The sequence below is a fragment of the Colletotrichum higginsianum genome, chromosome 8 (assembly GCF_001672515.1).
Source record: "Colletotrichum higginsianum IMI 349063 chromosome 8, whole genome shotgun sequence".
NCBI lineage: Eukaryota > Fungi > Ascomycota > Sordariomycetes > Glomerellales > Glomerellaceae > Colletotrichum > Colletotrichum higginsianum.
The window spans coordinates 1,844,471-1,860,538 of record NC_030960.1 but is presented as its reverse complement, the minus strand read 5'-3'; the positions used below and the strand labels follow the sequence as shown (position 1 = coordinate 1,860,538).

At 57.4% G+C, this 16,068-nt stretch overlaps 6 protein-coding genes across 6 annotated transcripts; 4 read left to right on the top strand and 2 right to left on the bottom strand.

The window, feature by feature from the left end:
* Positions 1–1,371: 1,371 nt before the first annotated feature.
* CH63R_11526 (Glycosyltransferase family 31) lies at positions 1,372–2,794 on the bottom strand (the record flags this gene model as incomplete). The annotated part of the gene is made up of 2 exons (XM_018306500.1): positions 1,372–2,169; positions 2,249–2,794. The coding sequence occupies 2 exons, from the start codon at positions 2,792–2,794 to the stop codon at positions 1,372–1,374; spliced, it is 1,344 nt and encodes a 447-aa protein (XP_018153341.1).
* A 2,022-nt stretch (positions 2,795–4,816) lies between these two features.
* Positions 4,817–6,295, top strand: CH63R_11525 (Mitochondrial chaperone; the record flags this gene model as incomplete). The annotated part of the gene is made up of 1 exon (XM_018306499.1): positions 4,817–6,295. The coding sequence occupies one exon, from the start codon at positions 4,817–4,819 to the stop codon at positions 6,293–6,295; it is 1,479 nt and encodes a 492-aa protein (XP_018153340.1).
* A 1,474-nt stretch (positions 6,296–7,769) lies between these two features.
* On the top strand, positions 7,770–8,009 carry CH63R_11524 (Mitochondrial chaperone; the record flags this gene model as incomplete). The annotated part of the gene is made up of 1 exon (XM_018306498.1): positions 7,770–8,009. The coding sequence occupies one exon, from the start codon at positions 7,770–7,772 to the stop codon at positions 8,007–8,009; it is 240 nt and encodes a 79-aa protein (XP_018153339.1).
* An 868-nt stretch (positions 8,010–8,877) lies between these two features.
* CH63R_11523 (uncharacterized protein) lies at positions 8,878–10,222 on the bottom strand (the record flags this gene model as incomplete). Its single annotated transcript, XM_018306497.1, has 2 exons — positions 8,878–9,653; positions 9,712–10,222. The coding sequence occupies 2 exons, from the start codon at positions 10,220–10,222 to the stop codon at positions 8,878–8,880; spliced, it is 1,287 nt and encodes a 428-aa protein (XP_018153338.1).
* An 808-nt stretch (positions 10,223–11,030) lies between these two features.
* On the top strand, positions 11,031–12,652 carry CH63R_11522 (Integral membrane protein; the record flags this gene model as incomplete). The annotated part of the gene is made up of 2 exons (XM_018306496.1): positions 11,031–11,556; positions 11,877–12,652. The coding sequence occupies 2 exons, from the start codon at positions 11,031–11,033 to the stop codon at positions 12,650–12,652; spliced, it is 1,302 nt and encodes a 433-aa protein (XP_018153337.1).
* A 1,596-nt stretch (positions 12,653–14,248) lies between these two features.
* On the top strand, positions 14,249–15,937 carry CH63R_11521 (Amine oxidase; the record flags this gene model as incomplete). Its single annotated transcript, XM_018306495.1, has 3 exons — positions 14,249–14,740; positions 14,821–15,133; positions 15,189–15,937. The coding sequence occupies 3 exons, from the start codon at positions 14,249–14,251 to the stop codon at positions 15,935–15,937; spliced, it is 1,554 nt and encodes a 517-aa protein (XP_018153336.1).
* Positions 15,938–16,068: the final 131 nt, after the last annotated feature.

The following is a 16,068-nucleotide window of genomic DNA, read 5'->3' as shown; positions in this document are numbered from 1 at the left end:
CGATGGAGTTGGAGAAGCAGTTGTTTCCGCAGGAGATATACGGCGTGCAATATATGTGCTGTGCGTGCGTGTTTTCTTTCCGAGTGTGGTGGTGATGGCCTCGCAGAAAGAAAGTGTGGGATGTAAGTTTCCAAGAGGGACGGTGGAGGGAGGAGAGGTATGCGGGGGGTGGGGGGGAGCTGTTTTTCGGGAAGTCGGCCTTATGGGCACGTAATAGTGGCTTAGTGGTCGCCTGCGCTGTAGTTACAGTACAGCAATGAATGACAGAGAGGAGCCCGGAAACGTTTGGCGGGGCGTGGGCGCCGGCGACAGGGGTTAATGACAGCTATGGGTGCTGTAGGTACTGTGCCTAGAGCACAACCTGGGGCATTTGGCTTGGAACGTGGGAAATGAAGATCCGCTCGGTTGACTGGGCGATGGGAGACGGGCTGGGCGTAATGCGGTGCGCGCTATGGTTTGTTTCGCTGTTACCAAAGAACCAGAACAGAGGCAAAGGTAAGTCAGTCAGTCCCGGTATCCAGTGTGGTGTTGACCTTTGGGCATAATCAGGTTGTTGATCCCAAATGGTGATTTGCCGTTGTACTTGAGAAGGGGTGCGCGGTCAGAGCCGGTTGACGTCAACTATCCGTCCGTCCACACGCACGTCGCACGAACGCACACCCTGCTGCATAGCGCCAGCAGCTGCAGAGTCAAGTTCTAAGCCATCATAGTGATGGTGGGATGGATGGGGTGTGGTGTGGCTGAGTGTGTGCGTCCGAGACGAGACGAGACGTCATCGTCAATGACGGGCGAGTGGGACGGACTCGGGGGGGGAGATGACGGGCTTGCCGCTTTGTCAGAATGCAAAAAAGTGCTGAGCTCGGAACCACCACCCCCCACCAATCCCGATCACGGTCACGGTGCTGCGCCACGTGTGGCTTCTCCACCCTTCAGCTCTGCCAGCATCACGACCAATTCCACCATCACCCGTCACCACCGGACTATTCGGACCGTCGGCCGGCTGTGAAACTCGGCCCTCAGCCGGGTCCGAGCTGCACGCCGCCCCGAACCCGAGCTTGAGAGCTCTTTCGGTTTCGGGTGTGTTCGAAAACAGAATGCACCGCATCGGAGGCATGGGAACGAGTGTATCACCAATGGCCAACGTCGACAATCGACATGCTGCCGACCGGCATATGGAGGCGAGAAAAGCAAAAGGACACATCATCTCGTCTGCATTGATGGGAAAAATTGAAGCCTGGTCAAAGGAACACAACCAACGCCAAGCGCCTGAATACACGCCCGAGTGTAAAACCAGCCTGCCCACACCGTCTTACTGCGCCATTCTCCTGTTGGGTATCATCGCGACCGTTCTCCCTCGTCTACCGCCTCCCCTCAGCAGCTCTGCCGCAGCCTCTCGACCTCGCCAACGTTGACGCCCGAGTAGTGGCCCTTGACCCGCTCGCCCAGAATCATCCACGGGCTCATCCTGCACTCGGCGCTGTGCTCGACCCACGTCCATGCGAGGCACTTGCCCGCCGCGCTTTCGCACGCCGCCAAGCACGCCTCGGCCGTCTCCGTCCCCGGGAGCACGCGGGCTCGCTCGTCCGTCCTCCCAACGTAGTCGCGTGCCGCCCGGATCGGCAGCCGCTTGAACTCGTCCACTGACGGCGCGCCGTATATGTCCCACAGCTGGCCCCAGAACACGGGGCTCCGCTCGTCCCGGAAAGCGGCGCCGATCCTCCTCATCTCGTCAGGGTCCGCGACGCCGTGGAACGACACGAGCGGCGAGCAGAAGCGGTCGGCCATCATCTTGGAGATGGCGGGCCGCTCGCCGTTGAAGAAGTGGCTGTACCGCTCGTCGAGGTAGACGCCGATCTTCTGAAACGCCGACGCGACGAGCCGGTCGCCCCATGTCTCGTCGAGCGAGTGCTCCTGTGCCGCGGCGACGACGTCGCGCCGCGCGAGCAGCTGCCTCGCCGCCTCGTGCGAGATGACGACGGCCGACCCGCCGTGCGCGAAGCGGCCCTTGAAGTCGCCGACGGCATTGCCCACGTACCGCGGGACATCGGGGTCCCAGTGCGTCAGCAGGAGGCGCAGCGACGACTTGACAAGGTACGTGTCATCGTCGAGGATGACGTACCACTTCTTGGGCGGGAGGTTGTCGTAGACGTACTCGAGTCCCCAGATGAACTGCAGCGGTCGGTGGTGTTAGTGAGGGCCCACCAATGGGTCAGGACGCACGGGTTGGAAGGGTAGGGCTGTTAGTCACCTTGAGCGCATCGAGGTCCCAGCCGAAGCTCTTGCCGATTTCCGTCGCCTTGGCGTCATCGCCGGCCTGGACGGCATCTTTGAGGGACAGATACTCCTTGAATTTCGGCGCATCGTGGTGGGACCTCATCTCGGGCATGGCCATGACGCCACCAATGGCATCGTGGACGGTGACACCGGCGAGTTTGCCGCCCTCGCGCGGCGTCCAGTCACCGACCACAACGAAAGCGTCGTCGGCGTCGTCCGGCGTCAGGTCGAGGGCCTCGAGCTGGGCGGCGAGGCGGTGGCGGGTGCCGTAGCCCGTCTTGATGAGCAGGCCGACGTCGTTGCGGTACTCGATGGGGAACCTGGCCGGCTCGTACAGCCAGGCGTCCTTCTCGACGCCGGAGCCGCGCAGCCAGAGCTGCAGGCCGGAGAAGTTGAAGCGAAAGGCAAGGACGAGCGGGTTGTCGTAGGGCAGGACGAGGTACAGTAGGGCGTTGCCAATGAGGAAGGAGAAGAAGACAAGGAAGAGAAGGCGCTTTATGCGCGGCGAGGGGAGGATCATGGCGGGCGGCGGCGTGCCGTGATTGGCGCGGCGGCGTCAATGGTGTGCTGAGGATGTGGGAGCTGGTGGTGGTGGTGGTGAGGGGTCGTGGCCCCCTCGCGCTGCCACGATTGGGCAATGCCTTGAGAAAGATGCAAGTCGGGATCGCATGCGCAGGCGAGCTACTCTGTACAATATCTGACCGATAGAGAATAAGCGGCAGAGCCTCCAAGGCTTGGCCGGGGGTTCTCGCGATGTCGCAACGCGATTCGTTCGTCGGAGTTTTTCGAGGTTCGACAGGTTCGTGGTGTTCGACAAAGGCGCACACAGTCGAGTTTGCCAGGGATGGCGAAGCAGCAAGGGAATCAATCGGGCTGGCGCTCGGGGGGTGACACAACAAGTTGGCTTCGGCGGCAAACGTGAAGCGGCGGTTTGTTGACGAGTTCGATGTGGGCCGTTCAAGAGATGACGGTTCGCTTGTCGCTGTGGGCGGAATGAAGCTATCGCGACAATTGACGGCTGCTACGTCCACGAGAGCAGTGTGTGATGAGGAAACACGAGGGGATGTCGTCGGGAGGGGTGAAAGAACGTAGAAAAAGAGCAGATAAGCTGGCTACAACGTTTTTTTTTCCTGCAGGTAAATCGTCGCACAAGCTCTCACACCAAAGGAATGAGACAAGATGGGACGGGACGGGGTGGGAAACACACCAAAAGATCGGGTGCAGAGGCGCGCCAAGGACCCCCTCTGCCCCCCCTCATCTGCTGTAGTCACCCACGCCACCGGCAGAGTGCAGACAGACTAGTGTTAGTACCCGTTTAGTATCCGCCGTTAGTTGCTGTGGTCTTTTACTGTTCAAAGTGCCCAGCTTTGCGCAGTCGTTTATTGGGCGGTACCTGGCCGGCCAAGAACCTCCAAGACTGGACATGACATGACCCCTTGGGTGTTTGGGTGTGTGGGTTTGTCGTGCTTCATTTATTCCCCCTAGACTCTTTCTCTCTCTCTCTCTCCGGTCGAGATGAGTGCCGGCTTGTCTTGGTGTGTCTTGGGCTTAAGGCCTCCTTGGGTGTCTTGGGTGTCTTGGGTGCCCTGGATGCCCAGAAAGTGAATTCGGCACAGCCCCTCCCGACCGAGGAAATGCGGTCTGTCTCGCGGCCGCCCTGCTTGAGCTTCGCTCTTCTGCTATGAGAAAACTCGCCCGAGTTTTCGCTTCCGTCGTCCCGAGTCCTGCGAGTTTTGTTTTTTTACCAAATGTCTCCTCGGACTCCTCAAGTCTCCTCTTTATTTCTTCCCGTTTTGGTTCTAAACAGCCAGGCCGCCCCCGTCCGATCCCTGTCGACCCTACGCCCAGTCCCACCCGCGTTCCCCATCTCCGGGAAAAGATGCAGTTACATCGGCACGATCGGTCATTTCCCCCGGGCGAAGAGGGCTCCATCATCGGCACCACCCGAGCTGTCATTTCCGGCGATCGTGGTTACGGTGGCATTACACGTGTACTTTTTACCGTTCCCTCTTCCTGGAGACAGTAAGAGAGAGGCAACAGGAAAAGGCATGGCTGCTGAGTTACACGAGCGAGTTGAGGGACGCCGATGACGGATCGTCAAGGGCATGAGAGGTTATGAGTCCACAATCTACAGGATCAAGATGCAGACTGGCCCACGATTGTAGTGTAGAAGAATGTATAATTTCAAGACATTTCTGAGTCTCTGCGATGAGACGTGGGAATAGAATGAAGAAAGACGATGCGTCCCAAGATCAATGGTTAGGATCAAGGGTTTGTATGAGAGACAGACAGGATCGGGGCCTGAACTGACGGATCTTCAGCTTGATTATGTCATCCTGATTGTCTTATATAAGCCAAACGGCTAGGCGGAAAGGTTCCGCTCGGGGTGGAACCACTACCCAATCGGGGATATTTCCTCAGCGCATCATCTGTCATCCGCCATCCCTGCAGAAGCAGTTGCCAAAAATTCATCTCCATCATTCCATCCATCCCTCACCCGCGCGATGCGATCCCGAAGCCACCACACCCGCTGCCGTCCGTAATGTCCTCGACCGAACCAACCGCGTCGACGGCAGCATCCTCCGCTTCGACAGCGGCCTCCCTGTCGTCATCCCCCCCCTCCTCCTCCGCCCCGGCCTCGGTGCTCAGCCTCGATGCGCTCTTCAACAACCCCCTCTTCGCCGGCGGCATCGGCCTCGCCAGCCTAGGCGCCGCCGCCGCCTTTGCCCGTAAAGGTGTCGTCGTCGCCGCCGGAGCCGCTCGCCGCCGCCTCCTCGTCAACGTCGAGATCAGCAAGCAGGACCCGGCCTACCCCTGGGTCCTCGCCTGGCTGTCGCAGCCACGTGAGCAGGCCGGCTTCCTCGCCTCTCGCATCACCCGCATCCACAACCTATCCGTCTCGACAACAACCACCAGTGCCCACCGCGGGGGCGCCGCCGCCGCCGGCCCGACCAGCGCACACTTTTTCCTGCAGCCCGGCTACGGCAGGCACATTGTCAAGCACGGCTCCGCCTACATCGCCGTCAACCGTGAGAAGCACAGCACGGCCAACATGAACACGGGCGAGCCGCACGAGATCGTCCAGCTGACGACGCTGTGGGCGCACCGACACGTCTTTGAGCACGTCTTCGCCGAGGCCCACGCGCTGGCAGCCAAGGCGAACGAAGGCAAGACCATCGTGTACGCCGCGAGGGGCATGGAGTGGGCGCCGCTCGGCGACCCGCGCAAGAAGCGCCCCCTTGGGTCTGTGATACTAGACGAGGGCGTCAAGGAGGGCATCGTCGACGACGTCAGGGACTTCCTCGGGCGTCAGCAGTGGTATGTCGACCGTGGCATCCCCTACCGGCGCGGCTACCTTCTGTTCGGCCCGCCCGGCAGCGGAAAGAGCTCCTTCATCCAGTCCCTGGCCGGCGAGCTCGACTTCAGCGTGGCCATGATCAACCTCAGCGAGATGGGCATGACGGATGACAAGCTGGCGTACCTCCTGACGAAGCTGCCGCGGCGCAGCATCCTGCTGCTTGAGGACGCCGACTCGGCGTTCGTCAACCGGCGGCAGCGCGACGCCGACGGCTACAGCGGCGCCAGCGTGACCTTCTCGGGCCTGCTCAACGCGCTCGACGGGCTTGCGGCGGGCGAGGAGCGCATCGCGTTCCTGACAACGAACCACATCGAGCGGCTCGACCCGGCGCTCATCCGGCCCGGACGCGTCGACATGATGACGCGCATCGGCGAGGCGACGCGGTATCAGGCTGGGCAGATGTGGGATCGGTTCTACGGCGACGTCGATGCCGACGGCGCCGGGCGCGAGCGATTCCTGCAGCGGCTCGAGGACTTGGGTCTGTTCGGCAACGGCACGGGCGAGACGGCCGGGCGGTTTACGAGCACGGCGGCGATCCAGGGCCTGTTCCTGTTCAACAAGAACGACATGCAGGGCGCCATCGACATGGCCGAGGGCCTCATCCCACGCCAGTTCGAGGCTGCTGACGCGGTGCCCGAGGGCGCCATCAAGACGCGTGCGTAGGGGAGACGGACCTAGGTCTCCCACGGCGTAAGGCTGTACACTTTCTTGTAACATTTTGTATAATTCCCGAGATAGACAAAATCCGCCATGATACCCATGCTTACCAATGCTCTCTACGCTATGGGGCCCAGGCTGAGTTCCCTGGCTGTTGGTCGCTGGAAAAGGAGCATGCATGCATACCCAACACTTGAATTTCCAATAAAGGATAGTTGTTTAGTGGCGCGCGCTAAGTGAGTCACCCCCGGCCTGCCGTTTTCCAGCTCCCGGCCCCCTGGAGCAGGTTGGCCAGTCGCTAATTAATTCCCATCCCACGTTTCCCTGTCTCCAACCTTAATTCCACATCTCACGCGACTACACCTTCAACACCACCATCATCAATCACTCACACCACTCATTGTTGCCTCTTAGTCGACACCAACGTCGTTCATCGGAGGAAGAAACACTAGTAGTGCCCAACGGCCGTGGAGAGCCTTTCACTCACATCTAACACCGATTGTCCTTGCGTAAATCACCACCACTTCCACAACCCAGCCGCATCCCAAATACCGGTTCGTTCTCCGGGTCCAGCGTCGACCATCGCGCTATCGCTGTCTTACGACTCATCTCACTAAACAACGCCCGATTGCTACGTCCGCACTGCGCCGCCATGTCTGCCAGCCCGCGCCAGACGAGCCTGTTCGAGTTCGCCTTTTCTAGGAGCGGAGGCAGCCGATCCCAGGCCGCACCACGTCAACAAGACCAACAGCATCAACAACAGGCATCCACGCAATCACCAAACCCCTCATCCCCAGCGCAGTCGTCCTCATCAGCCACCACCACCACACGCTCTCCCCAGCCTCGATCCCGCGGCGGCGGCGGCGACCGCTCCAACCCGTCCCTCGCGTCCGTCTCTGCCGAGACCCGCGCCGTCCTCCCCAAGATCCTCGCCCACCTCCCCCACCTTGACGCCTCCTCCTCCGAGGCCCTACACATAGACCACCTTCCACCCCTCAGGTCTTCCGGCTGCCCGTCCCACGCTCCCCGCGCCACCATCCGCATCGTCAACGCCGACTCCCTCAATGCCGCTATCGAGCTCGCTGCCCTCCGCCCGAACGCCGGCCGCGTCGCCGTCCTAAACATGGCCTCCGACATCCGCCCCGGCGGCGGCTGGCTCAAGGGCGCCGTCGCCCAAGAAGAGGCCCTCTGCTACCGCTCCTCGCTGCACCTGAGCTTGCACGACCGCTACTACCCGCTCCGTCGCCGCGGTGGTCTCTACTCGCCCGACGTCCTCGTCATCCGCGCCGACATGGCGAGCGGCCACGCCCTCCTCGTCCCACCCGTGCCACCCGTCGACCTGCCCGTCGTGAGCGTCCTCAGCGTCGCCGCCATCCGCCGTCCGGAGCTCAGGAAACGGCAAGTCGCCGCCGCCGCGGGTGGAGTAGGCGAGGAGTTAGAGTTCGCGCGGCCCGCAGACCGCGCGCTGACCAAGGACAAGATGAGGCTGTGCCTGCGCATGGCCGCGAGCCGTGGACACGGCCTGCTGGTGCTGGGCGCCCTGGGGTGCGGTGCGTTCCACAACCCGCCGGGCGAGGTCGCGCAGTGCTGGCGCGAGGTGCTCGACGAGGCCGAGTTTAGTGGGGGCTGGTGGACCGAGGTCTGGTTCGCCGTGTATGACCGGAAGAACGAGGGCAACTTTGAGGTATTTGACGAGGTGCTGGGCGGCCTTCAGGTTTAAGGTCGGTGTGTCGGTGTGTCGGTGTGTCGGTGTGTCGGTGTCGCGGTTGTCTACATGTCTATATCAAACGGAAGCGATGCTACGGTAAGGGAGACAGCACGGAGTTGAGCCCGGTATCTTTGAGTCTTGGAATCATGGCCTTCCAAACGGCCTTGTATTTAGTTTCCATTGCCATACTAGCGAAGCCAAGTACCTTTGCAGAGAGGCAGCGCAGAATGGGCATGGCATTAGCAATCCTTTTCCAACAATCATGAAGTCTCCTCCCATCCTGCCTGCTCTGCCCGATGCATCATGCGCCAAGGGGCCATGGTCTGGTTCCTATCCCGCTCATGGTGGTGCTTATAGCCCGCTACACGCCACGAAAGGCACACCGAGGCACTTTGTATCTGGTGCTATGGTCCTCATGACCAGTGAAACGGGATGAAAAAATCTGGAGCTTCGCGGGATCTTCAGATGGATGGGTTTGAGGGCAACACAGGACTGTGGGAAGTCAAGGACGAACGAAAGGTAGGACGAATTTTTGTCAAAGCTGCATCGACGATGTGAGTTCCTGCTCAACATTTTCCGTTCCTACATCCTGACGTCACCGGCATTGCGCCAACCAGTCCGGCCCTACGTCGGAATCGGTCATAGTATCGTCACTGCGAGTGCGAGAGCGGCATCCACGCTCCGATATGGGACGTACCACGATTTGGCGTGCTAGCCAAACCCTTCGTCGCATGGTTCTGTCCACCCATCATGTGAGGTTCTATCACAGAGACGGATCAGCGGTCGGATTGCACCAGCTGCATAAGAAACGTCTCAGAAAATCTCCAGTTCTTTGTTTAATCCCCTGATTGTCGTTGAATCTACAGAATGTGCCTGCTATTCAAAAGTCTTCGTGACTGTATCCCGATGCCAGTGACAGATCACCCTCCCATTCTGTAGTAGAGCTAGATACAGTATCGCCACAGCCCTCGCCAGCGCCGACCAACGCGGCCATCAACTCGATTCTATACTGTAGATCGAGCACGTCGTAGTTTGGAAGGAGTGCCGGATCCTCTGACGTGATGTCGAAAACGTACCCGTCTCGGACGATGTGCTGCGTAACGGAAGAGCCCACCCGAATCTCTAGCGGTCCTTCAGTGACGGACTTGTCGTTGACAAACGGGTCGAGAAACTTTCTGGGGTCCGTTGCCAGGTCATTCCGCCACTGGAACGTATCCTGCCGTTCACCCGGTCTCTGTCCGTCCCATGTGCATCTGAGCTTTGTGTCCTGGAGGAGATGAAGACGGACGCGAACGGTGTGGTCGTCAGGCTTCTGGACAGGCTCAAACGCTATCTGTGTTTTTTTCCAGCGGTGTTGAACAGTGGAGTCAAAGAAGATCATACTTGAGGGTCTATCAGTGACGATTTCTTTATGTTCATCGTATCCATGTTGCCGCTGGTATCTCTCGATTCGAGCCCATCCCCAAATGGACCCCAGGCACGAAAGCTTGCTGCAGTAAACTGAGACGTGAGAGATGGCGGTGGAGGTCAAATTGTATGCCACGTGGGTGCCCGTTGAGCAACGAAGCGTTGAGGAAATGGATGGGGAAGCTTGAGGACCAGAGCTTTGTGAAGATTGCGAGGCTGGGGGTTGCGACGGAAGTTGGCCTCCGAGGTCTATGGTGCTCCTCGTTAGAGCCACACGCAACTGCTAGGAAGGGTGTTTTTCGCTTACTGATTTGAATAATGGTAGGGAGGTTGCATTCTATGGACTTTAAACCTTCGCGCAAATGCTCATAAAGCATTTCGCCATTCTTCATGCGCCCCAGCAGGGCCTGCAAAGCTTCAATCGGAGCCGCTATGAAGGCAGCCCACACATTGATTGTAATGAAAGCAGCCGGCAAGCATTGCCATGGGAGACTAGAATCATCTTCGCGTTTCATCGTGGTGCTTTTGATGTCCCTCAATAGTTGAAGCCGCTGGTTGACGTCGTCCAGGAACGCTGGAGCGGGCCTCAGCGGCGGGTGGCTGTGGAAGCTTTCGATCTCGTTCAAGTGAAAGGGGTTCATGTTGGGGTCTTCTAACGAGGCCAAGAGCTTTTCGACGATGTTGAGCTTCTTGAGACGGATGAAATCGGCGTCGTCGTCGTCGGGCAGATGAGCGGCCAATTTGCGGATGACCTCGTTCTTCCGTAGCTCCAGGTCAGATGCCGCAGGCACGGACGCTGGTACAGACGGTTCGCTCATTTTGGCTGTAGCCTCTAGTCGGCAAGTGATGTCTTGTATCGGTATCGAATATAGTGAAGCGTGTACGTGCTACAAGACTATCTAAATTAACAAAAGTTGCTTTGAACTAATGACGTGTCGCGATTTGGACAGGGGACGCTTGTTGAAGGGCGGCTTTTGCTGGAAGATGGTATGGTCGAGATGAAGGATATGTATGTTGGATAGAGGGCTGCAGGTTACAGTCAGTAAATTTGCGAGAATTCCAAGAGATCGAGAGTTCTTTAAAAAGCTCTCTGGGAGGCCCGGAGGAAGCTGTTCCATCTCCGAAAGTGACAACCTTATGCATCGTAGATCCAAAGGGGATGGGTAAGCTTTGATTGTGCCATGGGCCGCACAGGTATGTCTTAATCCTGGATAATAGGGTAGTGATGGGCTTGGAAGCCTCCATGATACTGAGTTTCTGAAGAAACCTTATGATGTGTTCAGTGTTGGGCATAACACTTATACTGTGTTTTTTTACCGTGTTTTTCTTCATATTGTGTACCTGTGCGACCTTAAGAGGGACCGCCTTGGCGACGTACCTTAGTCTTAATCCTGGATACGGCGGCAGCACCGCCTACACAAGTGGGGCCAGTCCTAAAGCAGATGGGTGGCAGGTGGGTGGGTGCCTGGCCTTGCACGAGCACGGCCTTTGGGCCTGTTCCACAATACCCTTCTCCACCAACTCACCTTTCAAGATCTTAATTACCTGCTCTTCGACCACTGAGTGAACAACTCTCGCTTGGTTCAACTCACCTACGTCCATCATCGACTTGGTGAATCGCTCAGAATGAGTGAACCGCCTTCGCCAACCTCTCCCTCTGCGGCAGCCGCTTCCGCAGGCGACGTTCTGGAGCGCCGAAAAACAGAAGTCATCCGCAAGTTGGCCGCCCATGTGCCTAGTGACGATGGCGATCCTATTCGGCTCAAGAAGCTTGGAATCATCGAAAAGGTCCTTGCATCTTTCGAGGATCCCAACATGAACTCTGATTACCTGGATGAAATCAACAATTTCCACAGTTACCGGTACCAGCCGATGACGTCTACTTTGGCATATCTCGACAACATCGAGCAACGCCTTCAACTCTTGAAGGATATCAAGACCACCAAGTTGAAGTACACCGATCCTGAGGTCCCGCCGAAGGCACTTCCAGCTGAACTCATCACACATGTTGTATGGGCTGCCTTTATGGCAGCCCCGATTGACGCTCTGCAAACGCTTCTGAACAACATGCAGAGCGGCAGGGTAGGGTATCATGCCCTTACAGACGCGTTGGGGCAGGTGGAAACGAATCTTCCCATTTTGATTCACATCAGTAAGAAAAACACAGACTTCTAAAGAAGCCAATCGTCAGACTAACAGGAATTATTACAGATCTCACAGGCCAACTCCCGTCGCGAACCCAAACCTCGCAGTCTTCGCAGAGCTCGAGCCGTCAAGCTGCCCTCTTAAGCACCTCGGACAGCCCTAAAACACCCCCCAATAAACGCACTGGACGATCCAGCCCGCTCAGTCCGACTGCATCTGAAAAAAAGGCAAGAAACGCTACGAACAGGAAGACCGTGAGTTCAATTGCCCATATCCATACTGATAGAATGTTTTCTCATATTCTCAAGGCATTGGAACGGGACAAAGAAAGATGCGTACTTCTTGGCACGACTGATCCCCATGTCGCGCACATTTTCAGCCACGCCGCCATCTCTCATGTGTCCATGTATCGCAGCAAGCTGAACTGTCTCGCCACCATCTGGGGAGACGCTCGTATCAATAGATACCAGGAAGCACACGGAGAGTCCCTTGATGTTCCGCAGAACATGCTCTCCCTCAATTATACTGTCCATCATCGCTGGGACAAGGCACAGGTCGCATTCGAGCCTATTGGCCAGGTCAATAACAGTACTATTCGCGTCCGTCTTCATCTTCTAGAAGACACCAAACTCAGATCACTCAAACGAAAACGGGATTCCAGTCGGGACGAGTTCCAATGGCGAAATGATCTGGCTCAGGACCCTAGAGAAACTCTTAAGCCATTTAAGGACCAGTTTTCCTCTCCTTCCCCACTGGAACTCCGGCTTGTGTCTTCAGTCACACAGCACATCGTCAGAGATGGTCACATTTTTGACATCAAGGCAAGGAACCCAGCTCACCTTCCAAGCTATGAACTCCTGGATCTACAGTACCGGATTTGTTTGATGGCGACACTTCTTGGTGGCGGCGAAACTTCTGACGAATACTTGTCTGAATCTGATGCGGACAACGAGGGACAAGCACGTCTCAGCGACTCAAAGAAAATTCTGGTCGACCAGTGGTTCCAGCGTATGGAGACTGATCCGGTTGATCTGGCCACGGCTGTGATAGAGCGACTGGAGGAGGAAAAGGCCATTGAGGAGGCATGGGGCGAGCCGTCATAGGAGACCTCGGCTTCAGTCCTCGAACAAGGGGGTGAACACAACAAAGACAATGACGGCAGAGCTGGTGAACATCCTTCCAGACCGTCTCGTTCTCCAAGATTGTGGGATGACATCATGTCATTGGTCAGAAACCGAACCTCGCCCGACCTCCAAGCACATTACGAGACAGGAAGCGTGGGTGTTGAGAACCATCGAAACCAGGATCTGATGGAAATGGGGAGGCTGGGTAGTCATTTCTCCTGGAATCGTTCGCGCGATCAGGGATCTCCGGGCATATCACCATTCAGACGACCCAGAGCCTTCGGCACACCCCCGGCCAACGTGCCCAGGGAAAGAGGTTCAAGAATCTGGGCGCGACCACCTCCGGCCTTCGGCATCTTGGGCCCGTTTCCGATTCGACAGCCCTTGCGCCCGAATAACGAGGACGGTGAAGACAGAACATCGACGGCTGAGAGAGAGGTATGAAAAGGGGGAGCTTTGTCCGCTCGGTACGAAATTCAACCTGCAAGTGGTTAATTATGTATTCTTCTGGAGTTATGGGGGGGAACGAACGATGTGATGATTATGAGGCATTGAGCATGTAAGATTAGTAGCCGCGACGCGTGTTGCAGGTTCTCTGGGGGCGGAGAGTGGATCAGATCATCAGGTAGCTTTTAATTACACTCAGTTTGTCGTGTAAAGTATAGCTGTTTCATTGCTATGTGCTTGTCATGGCCCTTTGGCCAACTGATGCAACGCGAGGCATTGTTTAGAGCAAGTGGTTAATTAGGCTAGCCCCCCATGCACTGTGCCCATCGTCTTTCAAGAAAGCCATCAGCACATTATTGGACCAGAATTGCCACCCCCGTCATAAGCATCTGGGCAGTGAGGTTCCGGCATTGGCAAGCTTGTTTACATGCCAAGATGTACAGGACCCGGGCGCTCACCAAGCTGAACCCCAATCCTTCTGGAGTTGGCCCACGTAAACGGCATTCCCTGCGCTGTGATACGCCAGCAGTTTATTGGATGCCGCATGCCACACTGTTGATTCAGCCACCCACGCTTGCTGATACCTGCCAGAACCGTTGCGAATGCGAATGGCCAACGTGGAACCGCGCCCGGTTTCGCAGGCGGAACTGTCGGCCATCCGCGTCCCGCGGGCAGACGATGATCTACATCCGTAGGGCTCTCCGACTTCAACCCCAGCCCCCACGTGGGAATCGTACTTAGGACACATTCGCAGAATGGCTAAGAGGCTGCCCAGAAGCCGAGAATCATCGAACTGACATGACGATGCCCAGATAGGGCGAAGGCCAGTGCCGAGCTGAGGCTGAGTTGACCACCATCAACCTGCGTCGCGGCCTGACCGAGTGCGAGATCGTGTACAACATGCAGGCGTACATGAATTGTATATAAGTACTATCGTGGGAACGGCTTCTGGGATCAATAACAACTCATCTCAAACGCTTGTTCATCATCCATTCATAGCTTATAATCTTTCCAGACAGTTTCAAACTTACCCCCCCCCCTTCAAGTCCCTCAAGTTTCCCAACGTCCTCCCGCATACACCAAAGACATTTTCATATAATTATCCCTCGTTGAAGCATCATCGCAACGATGAAACCTATTACGCACACCGCCGGACTGCTCACCCTCCTCACGCCTGCCTTGGGGCTCGCCGTGGGGAGTCAAGGGGGCTTCGGCCGGTCTTCGACGAACCTGACGACCCCGGCGCTCGATCCTACAAAGGGCAACCCCGCGACCGAAATCCATGAGGTACCGCCGCAGAATGGGTTCGACATCATCGTCGTGGGCGGCGGGTTTTCCGGAGTCATGGCGGCGTACGACGCTACTCAGGCCGGGCATAAGACCCTGGTGCTCGAGGCTAGGCACCGCATCGGCGGCCGAAGTCAGACTCAGGCGTTGCATAGCGCGCCGGACAAACTTGTCGAGCTGGGTGCCACTTGGATCAACAAGATCACCCAGCCCGTCAGCTATGCTCTATGCGAGCAATTTGGTTTAGAGACTGCGGAGCAGTACACCACGGGCGATGTTATCAGCCAAATCGCCAATGGCACTGTCCATCGGACACCTCAGACTCTCAATCAGGTAAGTTACAAGGACTCTCTCGCTGGGCTTTTTCATGGGGATATCATTGGATCGAGCTAACTCGAGCCTTTCCCGAATAGACCGGCGAACCTAGCCCCGCGGACTTGTTCAACGTCCTGATCGCGACCGCTGCGAACAACACTGACATCTACAACTTTGACGAGTTCCCAGAGGACGAAGACGTGACCTTGGCCGAGTGGGTCGCAAAACAGGGGCTGTGGGATGAACCCGGAGTCAAGGAAGCCGCCGGAAGCTTGACCAGCGCGCTTGTCGGCCGCATGCCCCATGAGCTTGGGGCCCATTACATCCTAGACTACATCAAGTCAGGGAAAGGTCTGGTCAGCCTAAGCACAGAAGGCGAATTCGGCGCCCAATCGCTGAAGATTAAGAAAGGTATGTGATCCATCTCCGTCTGTTAGAGGTATGCCGTGTGCTAATGCAAAACTAGGAACGTCTGCAATTACTGACGCACTCGTTGGCACCATGGAAGAGGGGAGCGTGAAGGTGAACAGCCCGGTGAACCGCGTCGTCCAGCTCGGCGGCGATGGGGTCCTTGTGACGACGATCCACGGGCAGAGATACAAAGCCAAGAAGGTCATTATCGCGATCCCCACCAACACGTACTCCCGCATTCACTTCACGCCGCCCCTGCCGGCTTCCAAGAGAGGCCTGGCGACTAGAACCATGCCGGGCATCTACGCCAAGGTGATCCTGAGCTACCCGGCGCCGTGGTGGCGGGAGGCCGGCCTCGTGGGCAAGGTCTTCTCGGAGGTCGGGCCCATCTCCTTCGGCTGGGAAACCAGCGACCTCGAGACGGAGCAGTACAGCCTCGCCTTTTTCATCGCGGGCGACTTCGCTGCCGCGTGGCACGAGCTGACCGACTTGGGGCGCGAGGAAGCCATCGTCGAGCATTTGGCCACGCTCGTCGGCTCTGAATTGGCCGACGAGGCGCGCAACCTCACGGAGTACAACGCCGTCGAGTGGACCAAGGAGGAGTACCTCTGGGGCGGGCCCACGTCGTCCATGGGACCCGGCATGCTGCGCAAGTACGGCGTCTCGTTGAGGGAGTCGTTTGGCGACTTGCATTTCGGCGGAGGCGAGACGGCATTTGAATGGAAAGGGTATCTGGAGGGTGCTCTCACTTCGGGCAAGAGGGTTGCGAAGGAGGTCATCGAGGCCCTTGATTCGGACCGTTAGAAAACGAACATGTTTGACAATCGGGGCCAGCAATAAATAAGAAACCACCAGGCAAGCGTGATTGATTTGCCCAAAACGATACTTAGTCTACTGTCCATCCCTATCTTCTCGTTACTATCTTTTCGTTTTGG